Source organism: Saccostrea cucullata, unplaced genomic scaffold (assembly GCF_032062105.1).
Source record: "Saccostrea cucullata isolate Sc308-1 unplaced genomic scaffold, CSIRO_AGI_Scuc_v1 ctg1326, whole genome shotgun sequence".
Lineage (NCBI taxonomy): Eukaryota > Metazoa > Mollusca > Bivalvia > Ostreida > Ostreidae > Saccostrea > Saccostrea cuccullata.
This window is the reverse complement of record NW_026930693.1, coordinates 113,214-135,656: the sequence shown is the minus strand read 5'-3', so window position 1 is coordinate 135,656 and position 22,443 is coordinate 113,214. Positions and strand designations below refer to the sequence as shown.

The window sequence follows — 22,443 nt, the reverse complement described above, 5'->3', positions numbered from 1 at the left end:
TTTTCTTTTCAAAATTAATTTGGTATACATCAAGTTGTTAAGACTAATTTGATGATCGGCATTTGACAGGGTCTAACACAACCAGCACAGAAATCTATCAGTGATGTAATATTTATTATAATTGATGCCTACATCACAGGGGATGAATAAATATTTTAAGGAATGGAAAAATCATCGAAATCTGAGAATCAAGGTTGATGTGATTTTCTTGCACCTAAACTGTTCAATAATTTGTATTTTTTGACTGGCGTATCTTGCTGTGGCGCGGCACTTTATTATCAGAAAAGCTAATAACTTGGAAACAGCCTGTGATATTATGGTTTGGACGCAGCAAGATTGTGCTATTGTAAGGATTACCCAGGACCCTGTTTGGCAGACAAACATTTCCGTTCTTACAGACCTCTATTTCCATAGATTCATACCACACTTATAGCAGTAACTGTAGATCCTTTGAATCATGTATATGTAAGTCATATAGAGCCTGCAAGCCATGTTTGAAGAGTAGTAATGAGCTTCAGTGTCTGCAAGTTAATCATAATATTTTAATCTTGAATAAATAACAGCTTTCAAACTCTTTCAGTTATTTTCTAGTACAAAATTTTGAGCAATTTCTTACAACACACAACATAATTGGAACACTTTTGTACTATAAATATATCGGAGCTGGTGTGGGATGTGTCTCAGTATTTCATAATTTTTTAATCTATCATTAGCACGTTCAACGTGAATTCTAGATATTGCAATTTTTCTGTTGAGCTGGACTTCGACAGGGGTGTACTGGGACTTTGCTGTCAAAAAGGGGGGTATATTAAGATGAACACCTTGTGGCATGAGTTTATGTATTGTGAACCCTTTATCAGCAAGAATCATATCACCAGGAGACAGCAGATTCAGGAGTCCACAATGCTCAACAATTGCCACATCTGAAGTACTTCCTGGATACAATTTACTCGCAAATACAAGTGCACCATTTGGTGCAACACCAGTGACACTCTTGACTGTGTGGGAATTTTTATACCCACTGTAGGTACTAGCTTGTAGCCTCGTATCATTTCCAGGAACATCCTGTGTAATCTCAGTGGCATCGTCTCTTTCCTATCGAGAAATACTTTTACCAGAGGGCTTGAAGATATTTGGAAACTCCTCAAAAAACGAATTCTGCATGCATTCCAAACTTGAGTAACTTTGAAGATTTATTTAGGTTGAGAAGTAGCACACCTTTAATGTGTATAGAAAGCATTGTCTTTCGTCTGCATGCATTGAGACAGTTGAATTATTTACACAAACATTGTATTCTATTACAATGTAATCTATGACGAGTAATAGATATGAAACATTCAGTTCTATTTTCTTTGGCTCATACTTTTCAAATTGTTTTTTAATATTTGACCAAAAAAGAATCGTATTCAGTTTTTATACCTTACAAAATTGAATACATACCATTTTAAAGAAACTTTAATGTTTCAAGTACCATTTTAGAATTTTTTTATTGGTGCTATAAACATTTTTCCTTTATAAAAATATATGCGCCAATTTCTCGTGGAATTCTGATGAGCAAGCTAATATGATCCTGTGAGCTATTGATTTAGCCCATATATAGAATACTATAGAAAACTTATAGCTATTGCATGTCTGTGTCTCCTTAACAAAAACGTAGTAGCTCTCCAAATATTATACTGGTAATTGACAGACCGGAGAGCTATGTACAGTGCAACCCATTGAAATCAAAGTACTCAGAAGTACAGAGAGCCGGGCTCATTTACAGTGTAGAATGGATTTCTTACATGAATCACGTTCATATTCTGATGAAAAAATTATTTTAAAACTATCAATATAAATGATAAGACACTGACAGCGAATTTTTCAATCCTAATACCACGGTCCGACTTTGTCAGAATCAGAATTAATCTGGTACCGCAGCTGAATGTAAACAAACAGGCCAGTCTGGTTCCCTCTCTTGCTTTACCTCGTATGTGTAGAGAACTACGGTAACATTGATTATCAAAAATCCTTACGCTAATGAACTATATATGTTCTTTGACTTATGAAGTTTTCAAAGTCATTACTACTAATATTTATTTTATATAGATAAAATTTTGTTTTATTTTTGTTGCTTTATTTAGCGTTTGTATTATCTCAAAAGCGGTTGAGAGTAAGAACTCTATTTTTGCACGTAACTTTAAAATGGCGACTATGGGGTCAACATCCTGCCTTGAACTGGATTACATAAGCCGGCAATTTCTCTCTGAGCAATAAGCCCGGCTAAAAACTGACAAAGTGTATTTATTGCGCACGAAAAAGTGCGCTCTTTCTCGATTTATTTCTCCATGATTTTAAAATAGTCCCTCAAAATATTACTAACCGTGTGTTTCTAACGTATTCTTTGATTGTTTCCACAATAAAACATTCTTTATAATTGTTGTTAATAGCGCTTCGTAACTAAAATTGAGATTATCGAAAATTTCTTCTATTTAGGCCAAAAAAAAAATATGTGTGTTTCCGGTTACATGTCCCTCAAAATTAGGGTAGGTAGGTAGGCAATTACTTTTTTTTTTACTTTTACTTTTTATTTTAACTGAACATTATATATTTGATTGTTTTTTAGGTAAACTGTATATGATATTAAATATTAACAAGTAGTATTTTGTTTTCTAGTGGTAGGTAGCAGAACCAATTGCAAGAAATTGATTTACAGAAAAAGACATTTGAATTTTAATCACAATCTAATAATGAAATTTTGTCACATTTTATCAAAAAAGTAAAATAATTAAGAATTCAAGATTGTTTTTCAGGCCTACTTCTATCTCGACCTCATAATCATTACATGTAAAGACATAGTTAATATCCATTTCTTTCACGGCCAATAATGTCAGAGTTAAACCGCCGTTGTTAGCTTCAAAATTATGACTATCTCTAAATAAATTTCCCACAGTCCAGTGCCAAAGAAAGTTATATATTGCAGTAATTTCGTAGGAGCGTGGACATTTCTTGAGCTTAAACCCAATGACAACATGTGGTGGACTTGGAGTTGAGTGATGCACATAAAAAATAAGTGATGCAATACATCTGGGGCCACAATTTGACACACTAGCCATATTCCTGGAGTGTTTGCCTAAGTGGCTGCCCCTTACAGCGTTTTAAATGAATTGGAGTGCATTTTAAAACAGAACTAATCATGTTAATAGGGGTCCAACAATTCTTTTATGCTATGTATTATATATCAGTGGAATCGTAATAAATTAAATTTTTCTCATCTATTTACAGAATTTTTATTTTAATTTTCTATAAATAAATAATTCAGGTGAAAGCAGGTGTAAATTGCAAAATAGATATTTTAAACAAATATGCCAAAATTGTCTTTAAAAACTATGAAATTTATGTGAGATGTTATAATTAATGATTAAATTGTTATTTATTATCCATTTTATAAGTTTAATTCCTCAGAAATCAATAATTGTAGTGATACTACAATGTCAATGATCTCGCCAACAAATTTTCAAATTTGTGTGATAAAACTTGATTTCTAAACGTTTCGAATATTTTAATGATCAAATTCTATTAAAATAATTATTTTCTACACCTTTACATTTATAACTATGCGTAAAATGAAAGATATATCTTCTGAATTTCTGAGAAACAGGTAACGAAATCGGCACTGCGCGGTCCCGAATTTCACTAAATTTTCGTATCTTATATTGAAGTATATTACACGTGTAGATCATTATAATTATCAAACCTTTCAAGGAATATGTAGTAGATAGCTTGAATTTCATATAATGCTTTACTGGATGAGGAAATATTGCGTATTGACTGAGTTATATGCTCAAAAAACATCGTAAGTAACAGTCCGCCATTTTGAATTTTGGTGGGACTTTCCGAGATTCTTTAATCTGTAGTATGATGCAATCATATATTGTTAACCTGCAGGTGGCCACCTGTGTTCTGATAATTTATAAACAAGCGGTAATTTCAAGTCAAATCAACAATGAAAATATACACACGTGTCAACATCGATTTGGTCAAAAGTCTCATTAAGGGTTGGATGCTAAGTGTCAAAGTCGTCATTAAAGGGTAAAGGAGGGAACGGTCTAAGGGGAAAATAGCTATTATCTACGCATGTATAATCTTAAAATGCTTGAAAAGACATTTTTATTTATCCTTTACAAGTGCCTTTTTAACTGCGCGCGCTTTGAAGACTGTAGTTTTAGAACAAATTACGGTACGTAATCCGGATTTGTAATAAAAAGTGCTAGGGTCGGCGTGTAAAATCAGGGTCGATCGAGTAACCGGAAACACAGGTATTTTTTTTTTTGGCCTTACTAGTAGTCTGTCATGTTAGTTTGCAAGATAATTCGGTCGAATGAGCTTCGTGCAGATGTCAACAACAAGAAAACCTTATAACAGGGTAAGGATATTTTAAATTAAGTTTTTTTTTTTTTTTTTTTGCTATTGAGGTAAGAATTTGGAAGAATTAATCCAGAATTAAGCACAACTTTTTGTGAGCAATTAATAAATATACAATTTTTCTAAGGGTGGAACTGAAGCTCACCGGTCTCTCAATATATAATTATACAGTTCTGCAGCTATAAAAACATCTGATGAACTTTTTTGTTTGTCAATGAATTTTGGTAGTTGAAAGTGCCCCCTCCCCCAACTGAAAATGTATGGCTGTGCCCCCCCCCCCCCCCCCACACACACACACTGAATTAAATTGTAAAGTTGTGATTCAAAATTAACATCATATCATGGCTGCATTTCATTTTCGGAATTTTTGGTAATTATCAAATTTTCATTTCCGACATTTTGTAGTTTTCATTTCCGACATTTTTCAAATACATATGTAGTATAAATAAAGTAACAGATTTGATAACTTTCCTTATGAAAATTTAAGTAATAAATTATCAACAAATCATCGAAATTCAATTTTGTAAATCTACTAGTGACTTGGACATAAGTATACTGCAATCACTGACATATAATGTAGCGTACGTTAATTGTGTTGAAAAAGTTTTATGCGCATTGAACTCCTTTAACTATAGACTTTGTCCTACATGTATGCATATATGTAAAGATGTTTTTGTTGGGATTATTTTGTCAATACTTTGGTATAAATACATTTAAAATTCCATTTTCTTTTACTTTCTAAAACATTGAATTGTCGCACAGGTAAATTCCGGAAATGAAAAAAAAATTATGTCGGAAATGAAAACAAAAAATGTTGGAAATGAAATAAAAAATTGTCGGAAATGATATGCATATTTCCGGAAATGAAATGCAGCGCATATCATAGTCCAAATTAATAATAATCTAAATTAAAATTATCTAAAAAATTAAGTAATTAACATAATATCTAGGTCTATGTTGTACGGAAGCCCCAGTGTTATATATTAGTAGTATTTGGATCAATCTATGAAAGAACAGAAAAGGCCTTTAAAATAACTAAATATCGTATTTTGTTTGTTTGGAGAAGGGAGAATATTTCTCTAACTTTGAGGAACTTTTTAATACAATCCTCAAATATGTTTGCAGAAAAAGCAATAAGGAATATTAGCACTGCATTTTCTAATGGCAAATTAATCAATAAATATATCTTAAAAGTTAAAAAACGATAGGTTTCTAGGCATTCAGAAAAATTATCATGATTTTTATACTCATTTGGCATTTTTTTCTTCTGTTTCCATCATGTTTTCTATAAAACATAGTGTAAAAGGCTTAAGCTATATAATTGCAAAACACCACAAATCACATATTATTTCATATCATGCTAATAAACATTGGTATCTAAGGCTGGATTCAAGAAAATCTCATTTCTCTAGAAACTGCATTATTTTTTTTTTTAATAGAGTAAAAATGTCAACTTTTATGAGACTTTTCTAAGACGTCGCAAAACATTAAATCTTATAAAGATGAACAAAATGAAAACTCTTGCGTGAAATAGGCCTATATTTATTTATTTTTTTCAAGCTTCATTTTGATGCATTTCAAATTCAATATCATGGGTAGTTTTTGGAGCTATCCTACCTGGCTGAGGATCGGATATTCCTTAAAAAGTCAATCTCTACCCAGAGTTATCGTTCGCTTCGCTACATAAGTGAAACGATAACTCTGGGTAGAGATTGTTAAAACAGTCTGTAAAAAGTGTCAAAATGGCACCAATATGTTTCCGTACAAATGCAGAGACCAGCGAAGCGTCAGCGCGGCCGCCATTACTGCACATCAAGGTTTGTCTTCGGTTTAGAATTATTAAATTCCATATCTGTATACTAGTGTATCAGTATAATTAATGTCAGTGAGTCATATTGCCATTTAATCTTATATTCACCCCAGCTCACCACTCAAACCTGGTGGATGTGGTGTGTGTGTGTGTGGGGGGGGGGGGGGGGGTTGTGACCAAACTTCCGCCAGAGTTCGTTTGTACCAAACCAAACTCTTCCAGGCAGGCATTATGGGATACGTTTTTCTCCCAAATTCTCGCGAACTACTTTTTTACGAGAAGACCGTGGTATCAGCAACACAGGTAAATATTCTTTTATAATGATGATTAACATCTTTGAAATTATACTTTTTTAACGTGTATATTACATGTTGATCAGAAAGAGTCACAAAAATCTCGTTTTTTTAACTCGAACTGTAAATGGGGTATTCAATTCGAATTTCCTCTAAATTAGTTTCGTTATCGCTGTCAAGGAAATGCAGCCGGGAAGTTATGCAACCGTTGGCATTTGTATGGGAATATTAATGTGCATTTTTGCCATGCTTCTGCTTTTGTTACTTAAGTTTTACTTTTATAATACAGATTAATAAAATCAATTGTATTATAGGTGGAAAACATCTCAGGTAATGTCAACGAAATCCATTTACAGGTTGGTATGTGTAATACATAGTCATATTGAAATTTTTTCAGTAATTTTTATTTAAGGTGAGAGACAATCACTGATCTTAACTTTTATTAATCCACAGATATAATTATGGGTGATTTAAGACATACTGACACACCACTGAAGACAATTTTTAGAGGACAGTCACTGGAACCGCATTGCTTTATCTGCTTACGCTCCCCCTCAGGGAAGTTAAGGAATATAATTACAAATGTAGCCCTCCCACTCCCAGAGAACAATGCGGTTTTACAGAATATAAAGAGGTGTTTAGACATTACATTTCATTCCATTTCATTTCAGGATTGCAAGATATGTTTATCTTGCAAGAGACAACTAGAAAACTGTGTACATTTTCAAAATATATTGAAGGAAGCCATCAACAGAAAATCTACCTCAACATGTTCAACAAAACGAATGGCATTTTCTCAGACACCTTCCTTGACACCTAGTTCTACCAAAAAAGAAAATACAGATGATGTGAACAATAAAGAGAATGTATCTATGAGGAAAACCCACTCTAAAAAGAAAAAGAAACTTCAGTTTTTGGAACTTGAAACAGATGTACCAATTGACACAAATAAATCTCAGATGTGTCATACAGATCATAACTATGGTAGTCTTGCATCACCATTGGACACAACACACCTGAATTCAGTTAAGGCAAAACAAGAGCTCTTCTGCAAGAAAGACGACAAAACCAACCAGAGTCAATGTTGTTCTGCAGATCATATTTTCAAAAACAAAGGACTACTGTCTGAAATTCAGAAATTGATTTTACTAGAAACTGAAGTCATTGCTGATAATTTATGTTCGTTGAACATTCCACCAGGTCCATCAGTCCTCAGAACATTACAACATCCATCTCGCTTAAAATCAGAGGATATTTTGCATAAAAGTCTGCTTGAATTTCAAAACTGTTTCCCATTTGTTTTTAGAGTTTTTCAAACATTAACATCCCCATTACATGCTGATCAACAGAAAACTGCTACTGGCAATTCCACAATTGCTATGATGTATGCTATGGCCATGAATAAGAGAAATAAAGATCTGTGTGCAATGCAGAAGATCAACACCTGTATTGCCCTTCGCTTCCATGCAGGTAATGATCTATTAGACATTTTTAACAAGACAGGTATAACCCTTTCAGCAGACAGTAAATACACATTTCTGGACAAAATGGGAGATTTGAACACAGAGGGTATTGTTCGCAGTATTCAGTCGGGAATAGGAGGAAAAGTGACAGTTGATAATATCGATGGAATGACCATAGCAAGGGATGTTAGACTCACTGGGGGTAATAAGCATTACCACTACACAGCCTCTACTTACTACCCTGATCGTGTAGATTTGAGGGATCTTGAGCAATGCATCACTTCCTCAGTTCCAGAGGAAATTAATTTTGATGTATTTTACCTCAGTGCGGAAGAAGAAAGCAAATTGAAGGAAATGTATGGTTATATGGTATGTATGTAATTTTCAATCCAGTGTAACTGTGTTTAATTCAGATATCAAAAGTAAAGAAGGGGAAAAAATTTCGTCTCTCATCTTTGTTATTCAATGTAACTATTCTATTAATACAAAAATTATAATAATGTCCTTTTGAATAATGGTAGAGGTACACATGGTAGATATACATTTGTTTCTCTATTGCTATTTATGTTCAAGGTTGGACGTACCTTAGTGAAGCATTTCAAATCTATGAAATGGATGCAGTCCTGCATTCCTTCACATATCCCTCATCCTTATAGTCAGCAGATGTCAAGCAAGTCACAGATATTTCCCCTTAAGGTAGTTTTTAAAGATTTTCAATTTTTTTTTATATATATTCCAATTTGTCATGAAGAAAAAAATTGTACTTTTTAAATATTATAAACTAGTATTGCCCGTAATGGTGTAAAGGTAAACATGCAGTAAGCCATTATTTTTTTTTTTCATATCAATTTGAGTTAGAACTTTTTCAGATAATTCTTCAAGACCCTAAATATTATGATGGGTGCATTGAAGTTCTCAATGAACTCAGTAAAGAGTTGGTGAATTCGTATGAAAAAGCCGGAAGAAGTAAAACAAATTGTTTATTCTGTTTTTAATTTATTTTTGTTCATATGTTTGTTACTGTTTCAGAAACTTAGACCCTCTTTTCTAGTAACTGTTATATGAGTTAATTTGTTCATTGTATGGATTGCAGTATTACACTTAATAGACTGTTTACAGTTTTATTAAATGTTTTTAGTACATTTAAAAATTAACTACCACTAAGTAAATATTCAACACACATGTCAACGAAAAAAATATAATAATGAATATAATAATCTAAATTGCTTGTAACTGACATTTTCCTGGAATGCAAAAGTACATGCATGGTTAAATTTTATAATAAGGTTTAGAAAACATGCTTATCACTAAATTGACATCAATTTTTAGGTCAGCATTCTTTATTTAAATATGTTTTATTGCTTGACAGGAGATGACTTTGAGACAGCTAAAATAATACTTGGAGGGGATCAACTTGTTAGAGTAAGGATGAGTGGAGCTAAAGATCTTCTTGCTGGTGCTCACACTGCAACAGAAAGAATGGAGATTTTTGATCCTGTTATAGAAGAGCTGTTTCATGTAGAACAGGATTTTCTTGAAGTAAGTTATACTGCTGTTTAATGTACTCAGTAATCAGTATATGTGAAGAGAAAAATATGTCTGTTGTGGTATTTAAATAACATTTATTAATAATGTAACAATTTTTAATTTAAGAAAATGTTCAAACGATTCTACTCAACAAAGACCTCACGACAGGAAGGAAGTCTAGCTTTCTTCAAATGTCAGCTGAGGAGGACCAACGTAAACGGTCAAGTAAAAGGAGGGTTCCAGGTATGTATCATGTCGTCCATGCTTATTCTCTACAGTCAAGTAGAATGACCCATGGCCAAGGGGGAGCAAAGATTCTGAATTTCCTAATTCATGTGAGTTGTGAAATTCATAGATTTAGACTCTACATGTACAAGTGTGGGCTTACCAGGTAGTTTGTCTTATATGGAAAATGCATTATATTTGGTTAAAAATAACTATTTTATTACTCATGGATATCTAGCAGGCAAACTGTGTGCATGACGGGAATGAACTTTTTATCAAAATTTTAAATTTACAACCCGTTGGTTCATGAATAAGGTCATAGGGAGGGCTTAATTGGTTGATATTGGTTTTAAATTGATGACTTGTCTGTTTTAACTTTTGCTATTTTATAATTTAATTTCTTTTGTAACACATCAATTAATTGGATAAAAAAATAATTTATATTGTAAAATCTGTGTTGCCTATGTCATAATGACTTACATTTAAAACATATTATTGGAGAAATTGTCTTTGTCTCTTAATTTGATGATGGAAAATTAAATTATAAGGACCAAGCTTCCTAAGTGATACTGGTATAACATGGGTTGGAACAGTTTATGCTTTTTATGCCCCGCCATGAATATGGCCGGGGCATATAGTGTTTGTCATGTCCGTCTTCCGTCCTTCCGTCCTTCCGTCCTTCTGTCCTTCCGTCCTTCCGTCACACTTTGCGTTTAGCTCTGTTTAAAGCTAAGTTTCAAAGAAACTATCCAAGATATTTTCATCAAACTTCATTTGCTGATAGATATTGATGAGAGCTATGGTTCATCTAGGGATGAACACTACCAGACTTGCTTCAGATGCTGGATCTGACTGACATTTTCAAGACGAGTGACAAGGTAAAAGTTTTAGGAACACGTCCATTCCTAAGGAACTATAAGCCCTTCTTGGACCAAACTTGCATGGATGATGCATCTACGGATGGACACTACCAGACTTGCTTCGGATGCTGGATCTGACCTACATTTTCCAGATGAGTGACCAGATTAAAGTTTTTAGAGCAGGTCCATTCCTAAGGAACTATAAGCCCTAATTGGACCAAACTTGCATGGATGATGCATCTAGGGATGGACACTACCAGACTTGCTTCGGATGCTGGATCTGACCTATATTTTCATTCCCAAGTAACTATAAGCCCTACCTGAACCAAACTTGCATGGATGATGCATCTAGGGATGGACACTACCAGACTTGCTTCGGATGCTGGATCTGACCTATATTTTCATTCCCAAGTAACTATAAGCCCTACCTGAACCAAACTTACATGGATGATGCATCTAGGGATGGACACTACCAGACTTGCTTCGGCTGCTGGATCTGACCTATATTTTCCTTCCCTAATAACTGTTAGCCCTGCCTTAACCAACCTTGCATGGATGATGCATCTAGCGATGGAAACTACCAGACTTGCTTCAGATGCTGGATCTGACCTATATTTTTATTCCCAAGTACCTATAAGCCCTACCTGAACCAAACTTGCATGAATGATGCATCTAGGGATGGACACTACCAGACTTGCTTCGGATGCTGGATCTGACCTAAATTTTCATTCCCAAGTAACTATAAGCCCTACCTGAACCAAACTTGCATGGATGATGCATCTACGGATGGACACCACCAAACTTGCTTCGGATGCTGAATCTGACCTATATTTTCATTCCTTAGTAACTATAAGCCCTACCTGAACGAAACTTATGTGAATGATGCATCTAGGGATGGACACTACCAGACTTGCTTCGGATCCTGGATCTGACCTATATTTTCATTTCCAAGTAACTATAAGCCCTACCTGAACCAAACTTGCATGGATGATGCATCTAGGGATGGACACTACCAGACTTGCTTCGGATGCTGGATCTGACTTATATTTTTATTCCCAAGTAACTATAAGTCCTACCTGAACCAAACTTGCATGGATGATGCATCTAGGGATGGACACTACCTGACTTGCTTCGGATGCTGGATCTGACCTATATTTTCATTCCCAAGTATCTATAAGCCCTACCAGAACCAAACTTGCATGGATGATGCATCTAGGGATGGACACTACCAGACTTGCTTTGGATGCTGGATCTGACCTATGTTTTCCAAACAAGCAATTCAGCTGCATCACTATTCTAGATATTCAGATCAAATTTTAAACACATACATATTTTCATGTTGCCTTACTGATATATCCTCGGCGGGGCATTCATGTCCTATGGACATATTTCTAGTTTTCTATAAATCGCCTAGTGTAAACTGTCCTAACACAAGTTATATACATGAAATATAACTTGGGTAGCTATTAAATTCATTCCTTAAGAGGTTTTGATATTTTTAGGCACACAGTGATTTCCTACACACAGTTGGTGAGGCCCTACTGATTCAGCTATGTATGAAGAAATTTTCAATGGACAGCTTAGAGAGTGAGCCTGTTATTCCAAATTTAAGTCTGCCAGAAAACATCAGAAACACACACATTAAAACAAGAGAACCTCTCTTTTGGAAGGTTGTTAAAGAAATTGTGAATGAAATATTCATGGAATTTCATAACCCAGGATGTTTACCTCCAGTGCAATTGGATTTTGGTGGTAGTTCTGTGATAATTCCCAGAGAACAACTGTGCAAAAATGGCTATGTTGATGTGAAAGTGCCATCTGGGGAAGTTTTGAGAGTTTTTAATTCACATGAAACCACAGATGACATACAGAACTACTCTTTACAATTACTGATGTGGTATATCCATTTTTGTGAATTTCAGGATGGCATACGAGAAGGAGACCCGTTCAGGACCAACATTAACTTAAAAAGAATGATTCCCTTCTTTTACAGTCATTCAGATCGATCCAAATATGCAGTTGAGTGCATAGATTATATCCTGAAAACAGAAGTTCTATTACCACAGCACACAGCTATGAGAGTGAGACTCGGTAGTTTTGTTAACCCACATGGAAAAAAAGGAGGAAATAAGCCAGCTGACATGCAACAAGAAAATAACATTCTTGTTCTCAAAGATGTTATAAAAGGTTTAGGAGCCAACAAAACAACAAAAGCCATGGAACGTGCATCTGCAGCAGCTCCTGTTGTGGCAGAAACTGTAGAAAATTATATGAACAGTATTGGGTGTGTATCAAGGAGTGGAAAACACAATACAAAAGACAATTTGGAAGACGTGAAACTTCTAGTCCAACTTTTAAGTCGATTAGACCCATTTAGTGTGATTGATAACCGCAAGATGAATTTTTACAGTGGTTTCAGGAAAAATCCATTCTCAGCGATATCTTCAGATTTTAACTCCCATCTTTTCAAAATAGTTGAGCGCTTGAAAAGATGTCAGAACATTGACCTTGAATACTACAACCAGTAACAATCATAGGTGTCACTGTGGGGATGAGAAGGGAGGGGGGAGTAAATTGTGTCTGATTGCAGTGTATGATTGCTGTTTGTATTATGTCAAAATAATGTTATCATATTTTTGGATGTTTCATGTATTTTAGCTCACTTGAGCTATTAAAAGGCTCAAGTGTCACAGCTTTTTTTTTTTATCAAAATTGTCTGTTAAAATCATTATCTTATTTTTATTATCCTATTTTTATCACTCTAGAATAATTCTGTCGATTTCAACCTCCATAAAGTATCTTTTGGACAACACACTTTTTAAGGGGAGATAATTTAAAACTAGTAATTTTAATAGCATCTTCTAAACATCTTTTTCTCAGGAATCGCTAAGATAGGGGAAAAAAAATGAAAACTCGTGTGGAAGCTTCATTCATAGTGTAGATTCAAGTTGGGTGGGGCCGTGAAGGTCAATCAGTGTAGCATAGGAATATAAAGGAAGAATCTTAAGAAATTGGAAAAGCAATGATTAGTCATATTTATGGGGATAAATCCTCAAATATTGTTGATTCAAGTTTATAGGAAAAATCTTTTTAAATTTTCTCAAGGCTAGCAAAGTTATGATAAGTGAATTTTACTGTCAAGAGTGTTTTATTAGTGTAGATTCAAGTTGATTCAAATGACCCTCAAAGGTAGAATGGCAATGGCCCACGCTGTTATCAAAACTTTACATGTGAAAACACAATAGGGCTGATTGATTCAGGAGAGAAATGTGGCCAATGGGCCTCTTTGTTATATGTGTTTAATTGGAAGATAATTTGTAGTGAAAGAATATATTTCAACTGAAACTCCATAACAAATGTGCCCGAGTAGTTGAATTCTTTTCATATATTAAAAATCATATAAAAATCAAATGTTTCATTTTTACATCACCAAGTCAAGGTCTTTCATGTACATGCAAGTGTTTACTAGGCGGATAGATCACACCATCCTTTTACAGTACAATTGTAGTAACGAGAAGTGTGATCTGGTAATAGGTCCTGTAATACTGGGAATGAACTTAAATAATGAAGTTGTGCTCACTAGGGAATACCATGACACAATGTTACAATTCGCAGTCAGAGCAACAACATAAAATTTCACATACATCACAGCATTTGCATTTTTTGTTTCCCACATCTGGTTTAAAATCTAGATGCTTTAACAACTGCACACGCAAACAGGTGTCTGTACTAACAGCGTATTGGCGCATGGAATTTTGCAGTCCGGGTCTGTTGTTCCTAACATCTGTTTTATTGACATACAAAACTGCTTCGGCAGGTAACCCATCTCGCCCTGCACGACCAGTTTCTTGCAAGTATTTCTCTATGCTGGTAGGACATTTAAAATGAATGACCTTTCGAACCGCAGGTGCATGCAGACCTATCCCAAGGGCTACCGTTGCCAGAACTACTCTAATTATTGGATCAGATTTGCCCAGTTCCCTTATAATAAAATTTTTCATATTCTCTGGATAATGGGTATGGTACTGTGCATAACACCTGTTCTCAGGAGACTCAATCCCTAACTTGTTCTCCAAAAATCTATAGCCATACCTAATTGACTCCAGATCAGTGTAAATGAAAGTGAGAGGATAATGTCTTCTGTCCTTTTGTAGACCTGTCACAATATCTCCTAAAATTTTGTCAAGGTCGTCTTCTTGTCGCATGCTGGGTAGTCGTTGGTATTTGTAATACTTGATGTTTGGTCTGTCTGGATTCTTGGAAATGAAAGTGGGATTCCTTAAACCAAGGTTTTTTACCAGCTTTTCCTTTGTCGATTGTGATGCTGTTGCTGTAAAAAGGGACACAGGTACTCGAGGGAATATACCCAGCAATTCTTGTATCCTAGCAAAGTCCTTTCGAAAGTCTTCACCCCTTAAAACAAATAACAAAAAGGCCAAGCTTAAAAAAATCTTTGTTTGCAGTTGCCAACCTATAATTTTTAGACTGGGTAGGTATGTAGGCATTCTTTATTTTTAAATTGTCTTCAGATTTTTGTTAGATAACAAATAATAGAGCTTTTCAAAGGCCTACTAAAGATGAATAAGTTGCACTATTGTTTTAAACTACTGATTGATAAAAACAAAAGTCAAATACTGAAAATTAGATAGTTTCAATATCCTGAAAAATCGAAAAAAATAATTTACTAAATGGCTAAAAAAAAAAGTTTGCATCAGGTGGCCTTTCATTGGGTCAGTAGGCAACTGCAAACAAATTTTTTTTTATTTTAGGCCTTACAATTTTAAAATAGTTTATTTAAAGGAGGGGGAGGGGGGCACTTTAAATGAAGAAAAGTTTTGGAGTTACAATCACTGCTCACCTAAGCTAAGAGCTCAAGTAAACTTTTCTGATCATATTTTGTCTATCTGTCTTTCCATAAACATTTCACATTTTTGTTTCTTCAGAACCGTAAGGCCCGAATTTTTAACCCAACTTGTTACAAAGCATCCTTAAGTAAAGTGGACTCAAGCCTGTTCTAATGAATGGTCATGCTCTTTTGCAAAGGGAGATAATTAAGAATAAATAAATTGTTGGCATTATTTAAATTTGTCAAAAACCACTTTCTACAAAAGTGGTAACTTCACTAAATATGTAGATTCAAGTTTGCTCAAATCATGACCCCCTCAGGGGAGCCACAGTGCCAGTGGGCATCAAATTTGGAACATTTTTATGGAAAATATCTTCTACTGAACAACAAAGCCTTGATAAGTCTCATAATCTTCAAGGAGTGCAGATTAATGTGGTCACATCATGACACATGGATTGGCCGGCTGTATGGAATGGATTTTCGTAAGAATAAATAGGGGGGAAAAACATGCTGATAAACATTGATATTCATATTGACTCAGGTGAGCCTTTTGGCCTATGGGCCTCTTGTTCTCTTAATATACTGTAAATGTATTATATTTAGCGTGTACAATATTTGGCAGAAATTGAATTTTGAATAAATTAGCGTAGGTTTGATTTAGCACATTTCTTCACATTCTTATTTATGTGTATAAGTGGAAGACATCTAGTGTTGTACTTGATTTAGTTGTTGTTGAGTTCCGCCAAAGCTGCTAAAAAGAATACACAGCCAAATGTAATACGTTTACAGTATATCATACCATTCTTGTATCATGTGTGCTTCATCTATGCAGATACCACACACGTGATCCTGCAAAGCTTGGCTTTGTAGAATTTTCCTTCCTTCTCTTGAAGAAAGGAATGCCTCTGGATGGGCATAAATAAGGCGGAATTTTCCAGCTGCCACTTCTTCTGGAGAAACTTTCATCAGCAACTTCCCAACATCTTCATCAGTTTCATCATCAATACTGCTGTCCTCTCTATCCTCACTTTCATCCTCAATATCTACAGGATTACAGAACTTAATGTGCTCATTATTATTTGTGTGTAACTGCTATAAAGAAATTTTTTTATGCCCACTTACTTACGAAGAGTTATCACAAAGAAAAAAAAATATAAAAATATATTTAGTATATATCTTGGCCATTTGAATTTAGTACAAATGATTCTTTTCGTTAGTTGCACTTCAGACTGCCCCCAGGATTTGAACCTGGACTTCCTCAATGCCGGCAAATGCTTGAAGCATGAGGTGTGCTGACCATTTACACTAAGACAATCTGTAAAGTACTATATGTATCCACAACAAATAAAAAAAATCATGTGTACGTAATTAAGGAATTATGTAATTGAGGAATTATTTGGAAATGTGAAAGGAAACAGAAGCTACGAACTTAAGGTCAGGTCTAAATTGTTGAAGAAACTGTGACTTGAAGGTTTATTTCAAGGTTATAAATACCATATGCTTAATATAAAGTCTCTCTTACTTCATTAAACAGTGATTTATATATTCAAAATATTTGTTCATTTAGGTTCTATAGTGAGGTATTTGCATATATTCTATCAAAATATGTTAGGGGGTGCTTTTATCAAAAGCAGGGGACACTTTGACCAAAATCAGGAGGCATTTTGACTATTTAATTAGGGACAGTAAAAGAATTTTGCTTTGACCAAAATTAGGGGATGCTTTGACTAAAATCAAGGGACACTTAGACGAACATTTGGGGACAGTTTTTTTTCTATAAAAAATATGTTAGGGGGCACTTTGACCAAATTAAGTTAAGGGGCGCTTTGACTAAAATCAGGGGACGCTTTGACCAATATGTGGGGGCGGTATTTTTTTCTAAAAAAATATGTTAGGTGGCTCTTTGACCAAAATTACGGGGCACTTTGACCAAGATCAGAGGACGCTTTGACCGGGACGTTTTTATACGGGGGCTCTTTGACTGGCTCCCACATGTTCATGTATGGTTTATTAATCATTTTAATTGATACTTGATAGTTTTAATTATAGAGATGTAATGGTCAGGGCTGTGGGTTTCAATGATAAATAATGTGATAAACTGTGATGATAAATATTGTCATACAGGTCATTAATTAGTCATTAGAAATGTTAGAAACATTAATGAGTAACAGATTAAAAATGTAATACCCGTCCCCAATGCAGGTTTCAACATGTAGGTGGAACCATCTCTTCCCGTTATATCTAGGAAACAGGCTGGAATGCCGCTTTCGCATAGTTTCCTAACCTGGTCCTTCATAATCGCATTCAATGGCGATATCACAAGGACAACTGCCATGGGATCGTCGGTAATAAATGGCATCAGCTGAAAAATGACACTTTTCCCAAAACCAGTTGGTAGTAAACATACAAGGTCCTTCGATTCTGTAAAAGCACGAAGTGCTGATATCTGTTCTGGTTTTAATTCATACGTTATCCCTAACTTCTGTTTAGCACTAGTTAATCTGGCTACATCCATTTTCGTTGTTGTTGAAGTGAAAGTAGAGAAAATAATAATATTTGAAAAATAATTTATTTCTGGTTTTTTGTTATTTCTTACATGTCATTTTAATATATATTCTAAATAAAACTTGAATCTTCATTCATATTTATGAAGTTTTTTGAGTTTTATTACGTAAAAATTGGGGTGATAACTTCGCACTTATTCTTTCCTGTTATTCGGCCGCGTTGTAATCGCGGATGTTTATTATCCCGATTTGGTATGCGTTATGCGTTAAATGGTAGTGTCTCTGTGTGCGGAGACGCAGAGGACTATGGGTAGTATGGGGTTGTGACCAGAAAAGATATAAAGGATTAATAAATCGGTTTTGTTGTTTTAAAAAAATATTATTTTATAAATTATACTTGAAATGGCAGTTTTAGGGTCGGGAATACTCGGGATAGGGGCTCATGATCGAGATCACAGCGGCACACAAAAAAATTAAAATATTTTGATTTCTTTATTCATTGATTCACCCAGGGACCTTAATATACTAGGGGAAAGTGTTAATGCTTTTTCGGAAATACTTGGCATTTACCGCTAAATATAGGCATGTTATACACCGTTCGATGCAGAAAACCTTCCGCTACTTATTTTCGTGGTACATCGGATCTTTTCGTGATATAATATCACAATTAAACGTATTTAAATAGTACCAGGTAGAAGGTTGTAACTTCGGACAGTGGTGTTGTAACTTCGGACACACAGTGTTATAAAGTCGGACAGTGAGTAAAAGAGGTATTGCTTGCTGCTGTGTCGCACAATTACACGATGGTCGTGCTAATTGCAGCAGGGAACTTCGACTAGCTTTTGTCGGGGTTTATGAATTAAAATTTAAACATATTTTTCAGTAGAAAAAATTAATATATTTGCCTCAAAAATTATAATTAGCGTGAACAATATGTAGGATAAATATGTGTAGCAAACTGTAGCAAAAACATCTATGATTTTCTCATCGCCATTTATGATATGCAGATATATAATTAAATTATATTATTTATTACTTGCTTCATTTTTGTTTCTTGGGTTTCTCTTTTTTTTTTTCCTTTAAAAAAGAAATTAATTAAATAAATTGATTAAAACAATGATATGAACACTGAAATGTTTTACATCATAGTACTAGACTAGTATATCGCAGTCAAAAATTCTAAGGTTTTAAAATGAAAAAAGAAGACATTTAAATGAGAAATCACGCTTCAGATGCTAAATATTCATATATATTTTCTCAATGTCAGATATTGCTTGCAATGACACCGAGAAATAAAACATGATACTGAGGTGTTTAAAAAGAAAAAAAAAAACATCTGAATATCTTTTGCCAGGTAGACTAGACCTACCAAGTACATGTGTTAATACATGTTTAACATCTACAGAACCTTGTGGTCAGGTAAATTTATGTATAACCATGAGTCAAAGTACGGTTGCAATTTTAATTTATTAATTCCAGTCGACTTTTTTTATATCATTATGGGGTGGCGGTTTTTTTTTGTGGAACTGTAATACATAAAAAAAATGTTATGTACATGTATAGTGTCTGGGAAACCCATTGCAAATGAACATCTAAATGACATTACGTTTTTATTATTTAAAACAATAAATTGAATTACATGAAGGGGATACGTTTATATCATTCATTCATTTTTTTTTATTTAATGACATAAACTTTATGAGTACAAGGCTTGAAAAATATTGAGTACTGAACACCTGTACAGGTATGTTACACTGGCAGACCAGTCACCTAGATCTAGAGTCGATCTTCTCTCTCTCTCTCTTTGTCACCCCCCCCCCTCTTTTTTTTGAATGAAAAAAATAACATAATCTTTTTAATTGTTCATTTTGAATATTTTTTATTAAAGAACCCAATTTATTATTATTAATACAGTTTTATCAAAAAATAAAAAAGGTCTAATGGATCAAATTTTAGTCACGTTTTCTGTCTCTCAGAGAGGTGTTGTAATTCCGGACACCTCAATTTCAGCTAATTATTTCCTTTTACTAGGTAATGCTGCATAAAATATTGAAGAAAATTATTATTTAAGTAGAATTTATTCACATTTATCATGTTTATAATTTTATATAAGTAATATTTAGCAGAAAACCAATTATTTCAACTGTGCGCCCATTTTGCCTGTCAAACTGAAAGTAGACGGATATTAGCGTCATCCACAGCGTAGTCGGTGAAGGTCATTTATTTATGGCAATAAGTCGCACCTGAGTTGACACACGCAAAGAAAGTTTTTGTAAACCATTTTGTAAATATATTATATACAGAAGTAAGTTTTTATATCATAATAAATAACAAAAGAGGAATAATTATAAAGCTCTTTATTGACTGTCCGAAATTACACACCCGTCCGAAATAGCAACACTTTCCCCTATAGTTAGCATTTAGGTCCCTGATTCACCAAACATGTTGGCATACAACCATGTTACATACATAAAGACAAATAATAAAATACAAACATGCATACATGCAAGTGGCCATCAGTGAAGTCAACCATGTCAACTATGCAGTGGTTTACTAGATTTATTATATTGTATGTATATTTTGGACACAAAAGGGGGAGGTGCCACAGCCCCCAAACCCCCACCCCTCCCCAAAATCCGCTTGTGCTGTATACATGTTATATAATTAGGCCTCAAAATTACATGATTTTCCTTCAAGAATGATATGGTTGTGTGCAGAATTGATTTAAACATGTTAACTAAGACATTCATTCAAAGTATGAACATGGATGGCTATTAACAGTAAATTGAAAACTTGACATTTTTCTTTGAAGATTGAGTCATGGACCCCCGTACCAGTGCCCAGGACATGATGCAATGTGACCTGTGTGAGACCGCTGTGATACAGATGCACTGTGATACATGTTTTGTCAACCTGTGTAAGGCCTGTGTGGGAGAACACTTTTCTGCTGATCTCTCAAAACCTCATAAAATTGTTCACTTTAAGAACAAAAATAAGTCTACTCTTATTCACCCCAGATGCACGTCTCATGAAGAAGAAACATGTAAGATATTCTGTACCCATTGTGATGTTCCTATCTGTACTATTTGCCTTGCCTCGGATCAACATCTCGGACATAAACTAGCAAGGATCCTGGAAATTCGAGACAAGAAAAGGGATAAACTCATCAAAGAACAAACTGAACTGAAAGAAAAGATTTATCCAAACTACCAGGTCATTGCCACTGATGTACAAAACAGAATGAGTCAGTTAGAAAAGGAATATGGAGATCTCTCAACAGCCATAACAAAACATGGAGAGGACTGGCACAGAGAAATTGACAAACATGTCAAGAAACTTAAAGCTGAAGTTGATGAGATGAAAAACACACAGTTACAAACTCTACAGAATTATCTGGATGGAATAAACAAGACAATGTCTGACATCAAGGATGAAATCAATTCAGTTGATAGTGTTCTGGAATCTACAGATATTTCAAGCCTATTCAGTGTGCCTTCCACCCTAGATAGGTATACAAACCTTCCAAGAAAAATTACAGTCACCATTCCTAAATTCATCCCAAAGAAATTGCAGGCAGACCAACTGTTTAGTCTGGAAACAATTTCGTTAAAATCAGATGAACATGACGACAGCATGAAGACAACTCAGAAATCACCAGAAGCTGTATCCTCTCCTCCAGTCAAACAGCTGCTTGATGAACCAGAGACTGTCACCACCATACACACTGGATATACAGGTATATTTAATGGACTTTACAATGTTGCCTGTCTGAGTGATGAAGAAATCTGGACAAGAGGAAATGACAGAACCATGAAACTCTACAGCATCAATCAGGGATCACTACTCAAGCCAATCACAACCAAGTCAGGGAACGATCCAACTGACATAGCAGTGATAAAAAGTGGAGACCTAGTTTATACTGATTACCATGATAGAACTGTGAACATTGTGAAGAAGATAGAGGAGGTGATCAGACTACAGAACTGGAGACCTCGCGGTGTCTGTAGTACCTTCTCTGATGACCTCCTGGTTACCATGGAAAGTGATGACTACAAACAATCAAAAGTTGTCCGTTACTCTGGCTCCACAGAGAAACAAACCATTCAGTTTGATGATAAAGGTAAACCCCTCTATTCATCTGGTCGCTATAACACTTACTACATTAATGAAAACAGGAACCTGGATATCTGTGTGTCTGACTGTGGAGCAGTAGTGGTGGTCAATCAGGCCGGGAAACTGAGATTCAGGTACACTTTGAATTGAACATATTTTACTGACAAAGTCAAAAGGATAAGACAAAAATGTTCTTCAACTCAGATAGTCTTCTCCTTATACAGAATTATATAAAATTGTCTATAATCATGATAATAAAGTACAATTATTTTCAGTAACATATCAATTAGTATTGTCAAAGACTTAACAATTCTATACATTCATGATATATATACAGTACTAGTATACAAAAATTATATTTCTTTTGTAAATTCTTCTTAAAAAAGTATGAATAAACT

General features: G+C 34.5%; 4 protein-coding genes across 8 annotated transcripts in view; 2 read left to right on the top strand and 2 right to left on the bottom strand.

Annotated features, from left to right (window-relative positions):
- The first annotated feature begins 6,158 nt into the window (after positions 1 to 6,158).
- LOC134229636 (tripartite motif-containing protein 3-like) overlaps positions 6,159 to 22,443 on the top strand; it is a 56,379-nt gene continuing 40,094 nt past the window's right edge. For 2 of the 3 annotated variants that reach the window (XM_062711386.1, XM_062711385.1), the window contains exons 1-2: positions 6,159 to 6,221; positions 20,745 to 21,668. In XM_062711386.1, the coding sequence (XP_062567370.1) occupies positions 20,753 to 21,668 (916 nt within the window). In that variant the 5' untranslated portion in view covers positions 6,159 to 6,221; positions 20,745 to 20,752. Of the gene's footprint in view, positions 6,222 to 20,744; positions 22,180 to 22,443 lie in introns of all 3 variants that reach the window. The other variant, XM_062711387.1, reaches the window with a different exon arrangement.
- On the top strand, positions 6,444 to 13,530 carry LOC134229640 (uncharacterized). 3 transcript variants are annotated; one of them, XM_062711393.1, is made up of 5 exons: positions 6,444 to 6,517; positions 6,822 to 6,863; positions 6,961 to 8,339; positions 8,544 to 8,666; positions 9,340 to 9,503. In XM_062711393.1, the coding sequence occupies exons 3-5, from the start codon at positions 6,969 to 6,971 to the stop codon at positions 9,364 to 9,366; spliced, it is 1,521 nt and encodes a 506-aa protein (XP_062567377.1). In that variant the 5' UTR covers positions 6,444 to 6,517; positions 6,822 to 6,863; positions 6,961 to 6,968; the 3' UTR covers positions 9,367 to 9,503. The 3 variants fall into 3 exon arrangements, with proteins under 3 accessions (XP_062567377.1, XP_062567379.1, XP_062567378.1); XM_062711395.1 differs by lacking the exon at positions 6,444 to 6,517 and having other exon boundaries at positions 6,730 to 6,863; positions 7,179 to 8,339; XM_062711394.1 differs by lacking the exons at positions 6,444 to 6,517; positions 6,822 to 6,863; positions 6,961 to 8,339 and adding exons at positions 9,624 to 9,740; positions 12,085 to 13,530 and having other exon boundaries at positions 9,340 to 9,509.
- On the bottom strand, positions 13,539 to 15,379 carry LOC134229642 (ATP-dependent DNA helicase RecQ-like). Its single transcript, XM_062711409.1, has one exon. It carries the CDS (start codon positions 15,085 to 15,087, stop codon positions 14,185 to 14,187), a length of 903 nt encoding a protein of 300 aa, XP_062567393.1. The 5' UTR covers positions 15,088 to 15,379; the 3' UTR covers positions 13,539 to 14,184.
- LOC134229626 (uncharacterized) lies at positions 16,212 to 17,943 on the bottom strand. Its single transcript, XM_062711371.1, has 2 exons — positions 17,616 to 17,943; positions 16,212 to 16,471 (listed from the first exon to the last, which is right to left on the bottom strand). The coding sequence occupies exons 1-2, from the start codon at positions 17,941 to 17,943 to the stop codon at positions 16,212 to 16,214; spliced, it is 588 nt and encodes a 195-aa protein (XP_062567355.1).

Bases quoted from the DNA above. Each gene is read 5' to 3' on its own strand.
- LOC134229640 (XM_062711393.1), top strand. From the start codon at position 6,969: ATGGGTGATTTAAGACATACTGACACACCACTGAAGACAATTTTTAGA. The intron at 8,340-8,543 runs GTATGTATGTAA...TTTATGTTCAAG, and splicing joins AGGAAATGTATGGTTATATG to GTTGGACGTACCTTAGTGAA. The intron at 8,667-9,339 runs GTAGTTTTTAAA...ATTGCTTGACAG, and splicing joins CACAGATATTTCCCCTTAAG to GAGATGACTTTGAGACAGCT.
- LOC134229642 (XM_062711409.1), bottom strand. From the start codon at position 15,087: ATGCCTACATACCTACCCAGTCTAAAAATTATAGGTTGGCAACTGCAA.
- LOC134229626 (XM_062711371.1), bottom strand. From the start codon at position 17,943: ATGGATGTAGCCAGATTAACTAGTGCTAAACAGAAGTTAGGGATAACG. The intron at 16,472-17,615 runs GTATTACATTTT...GTAATCCTGTAG, and splicing joins GAAACCTGCATTGGGGACGG to ATATTGAGGATGAAAGTGAG.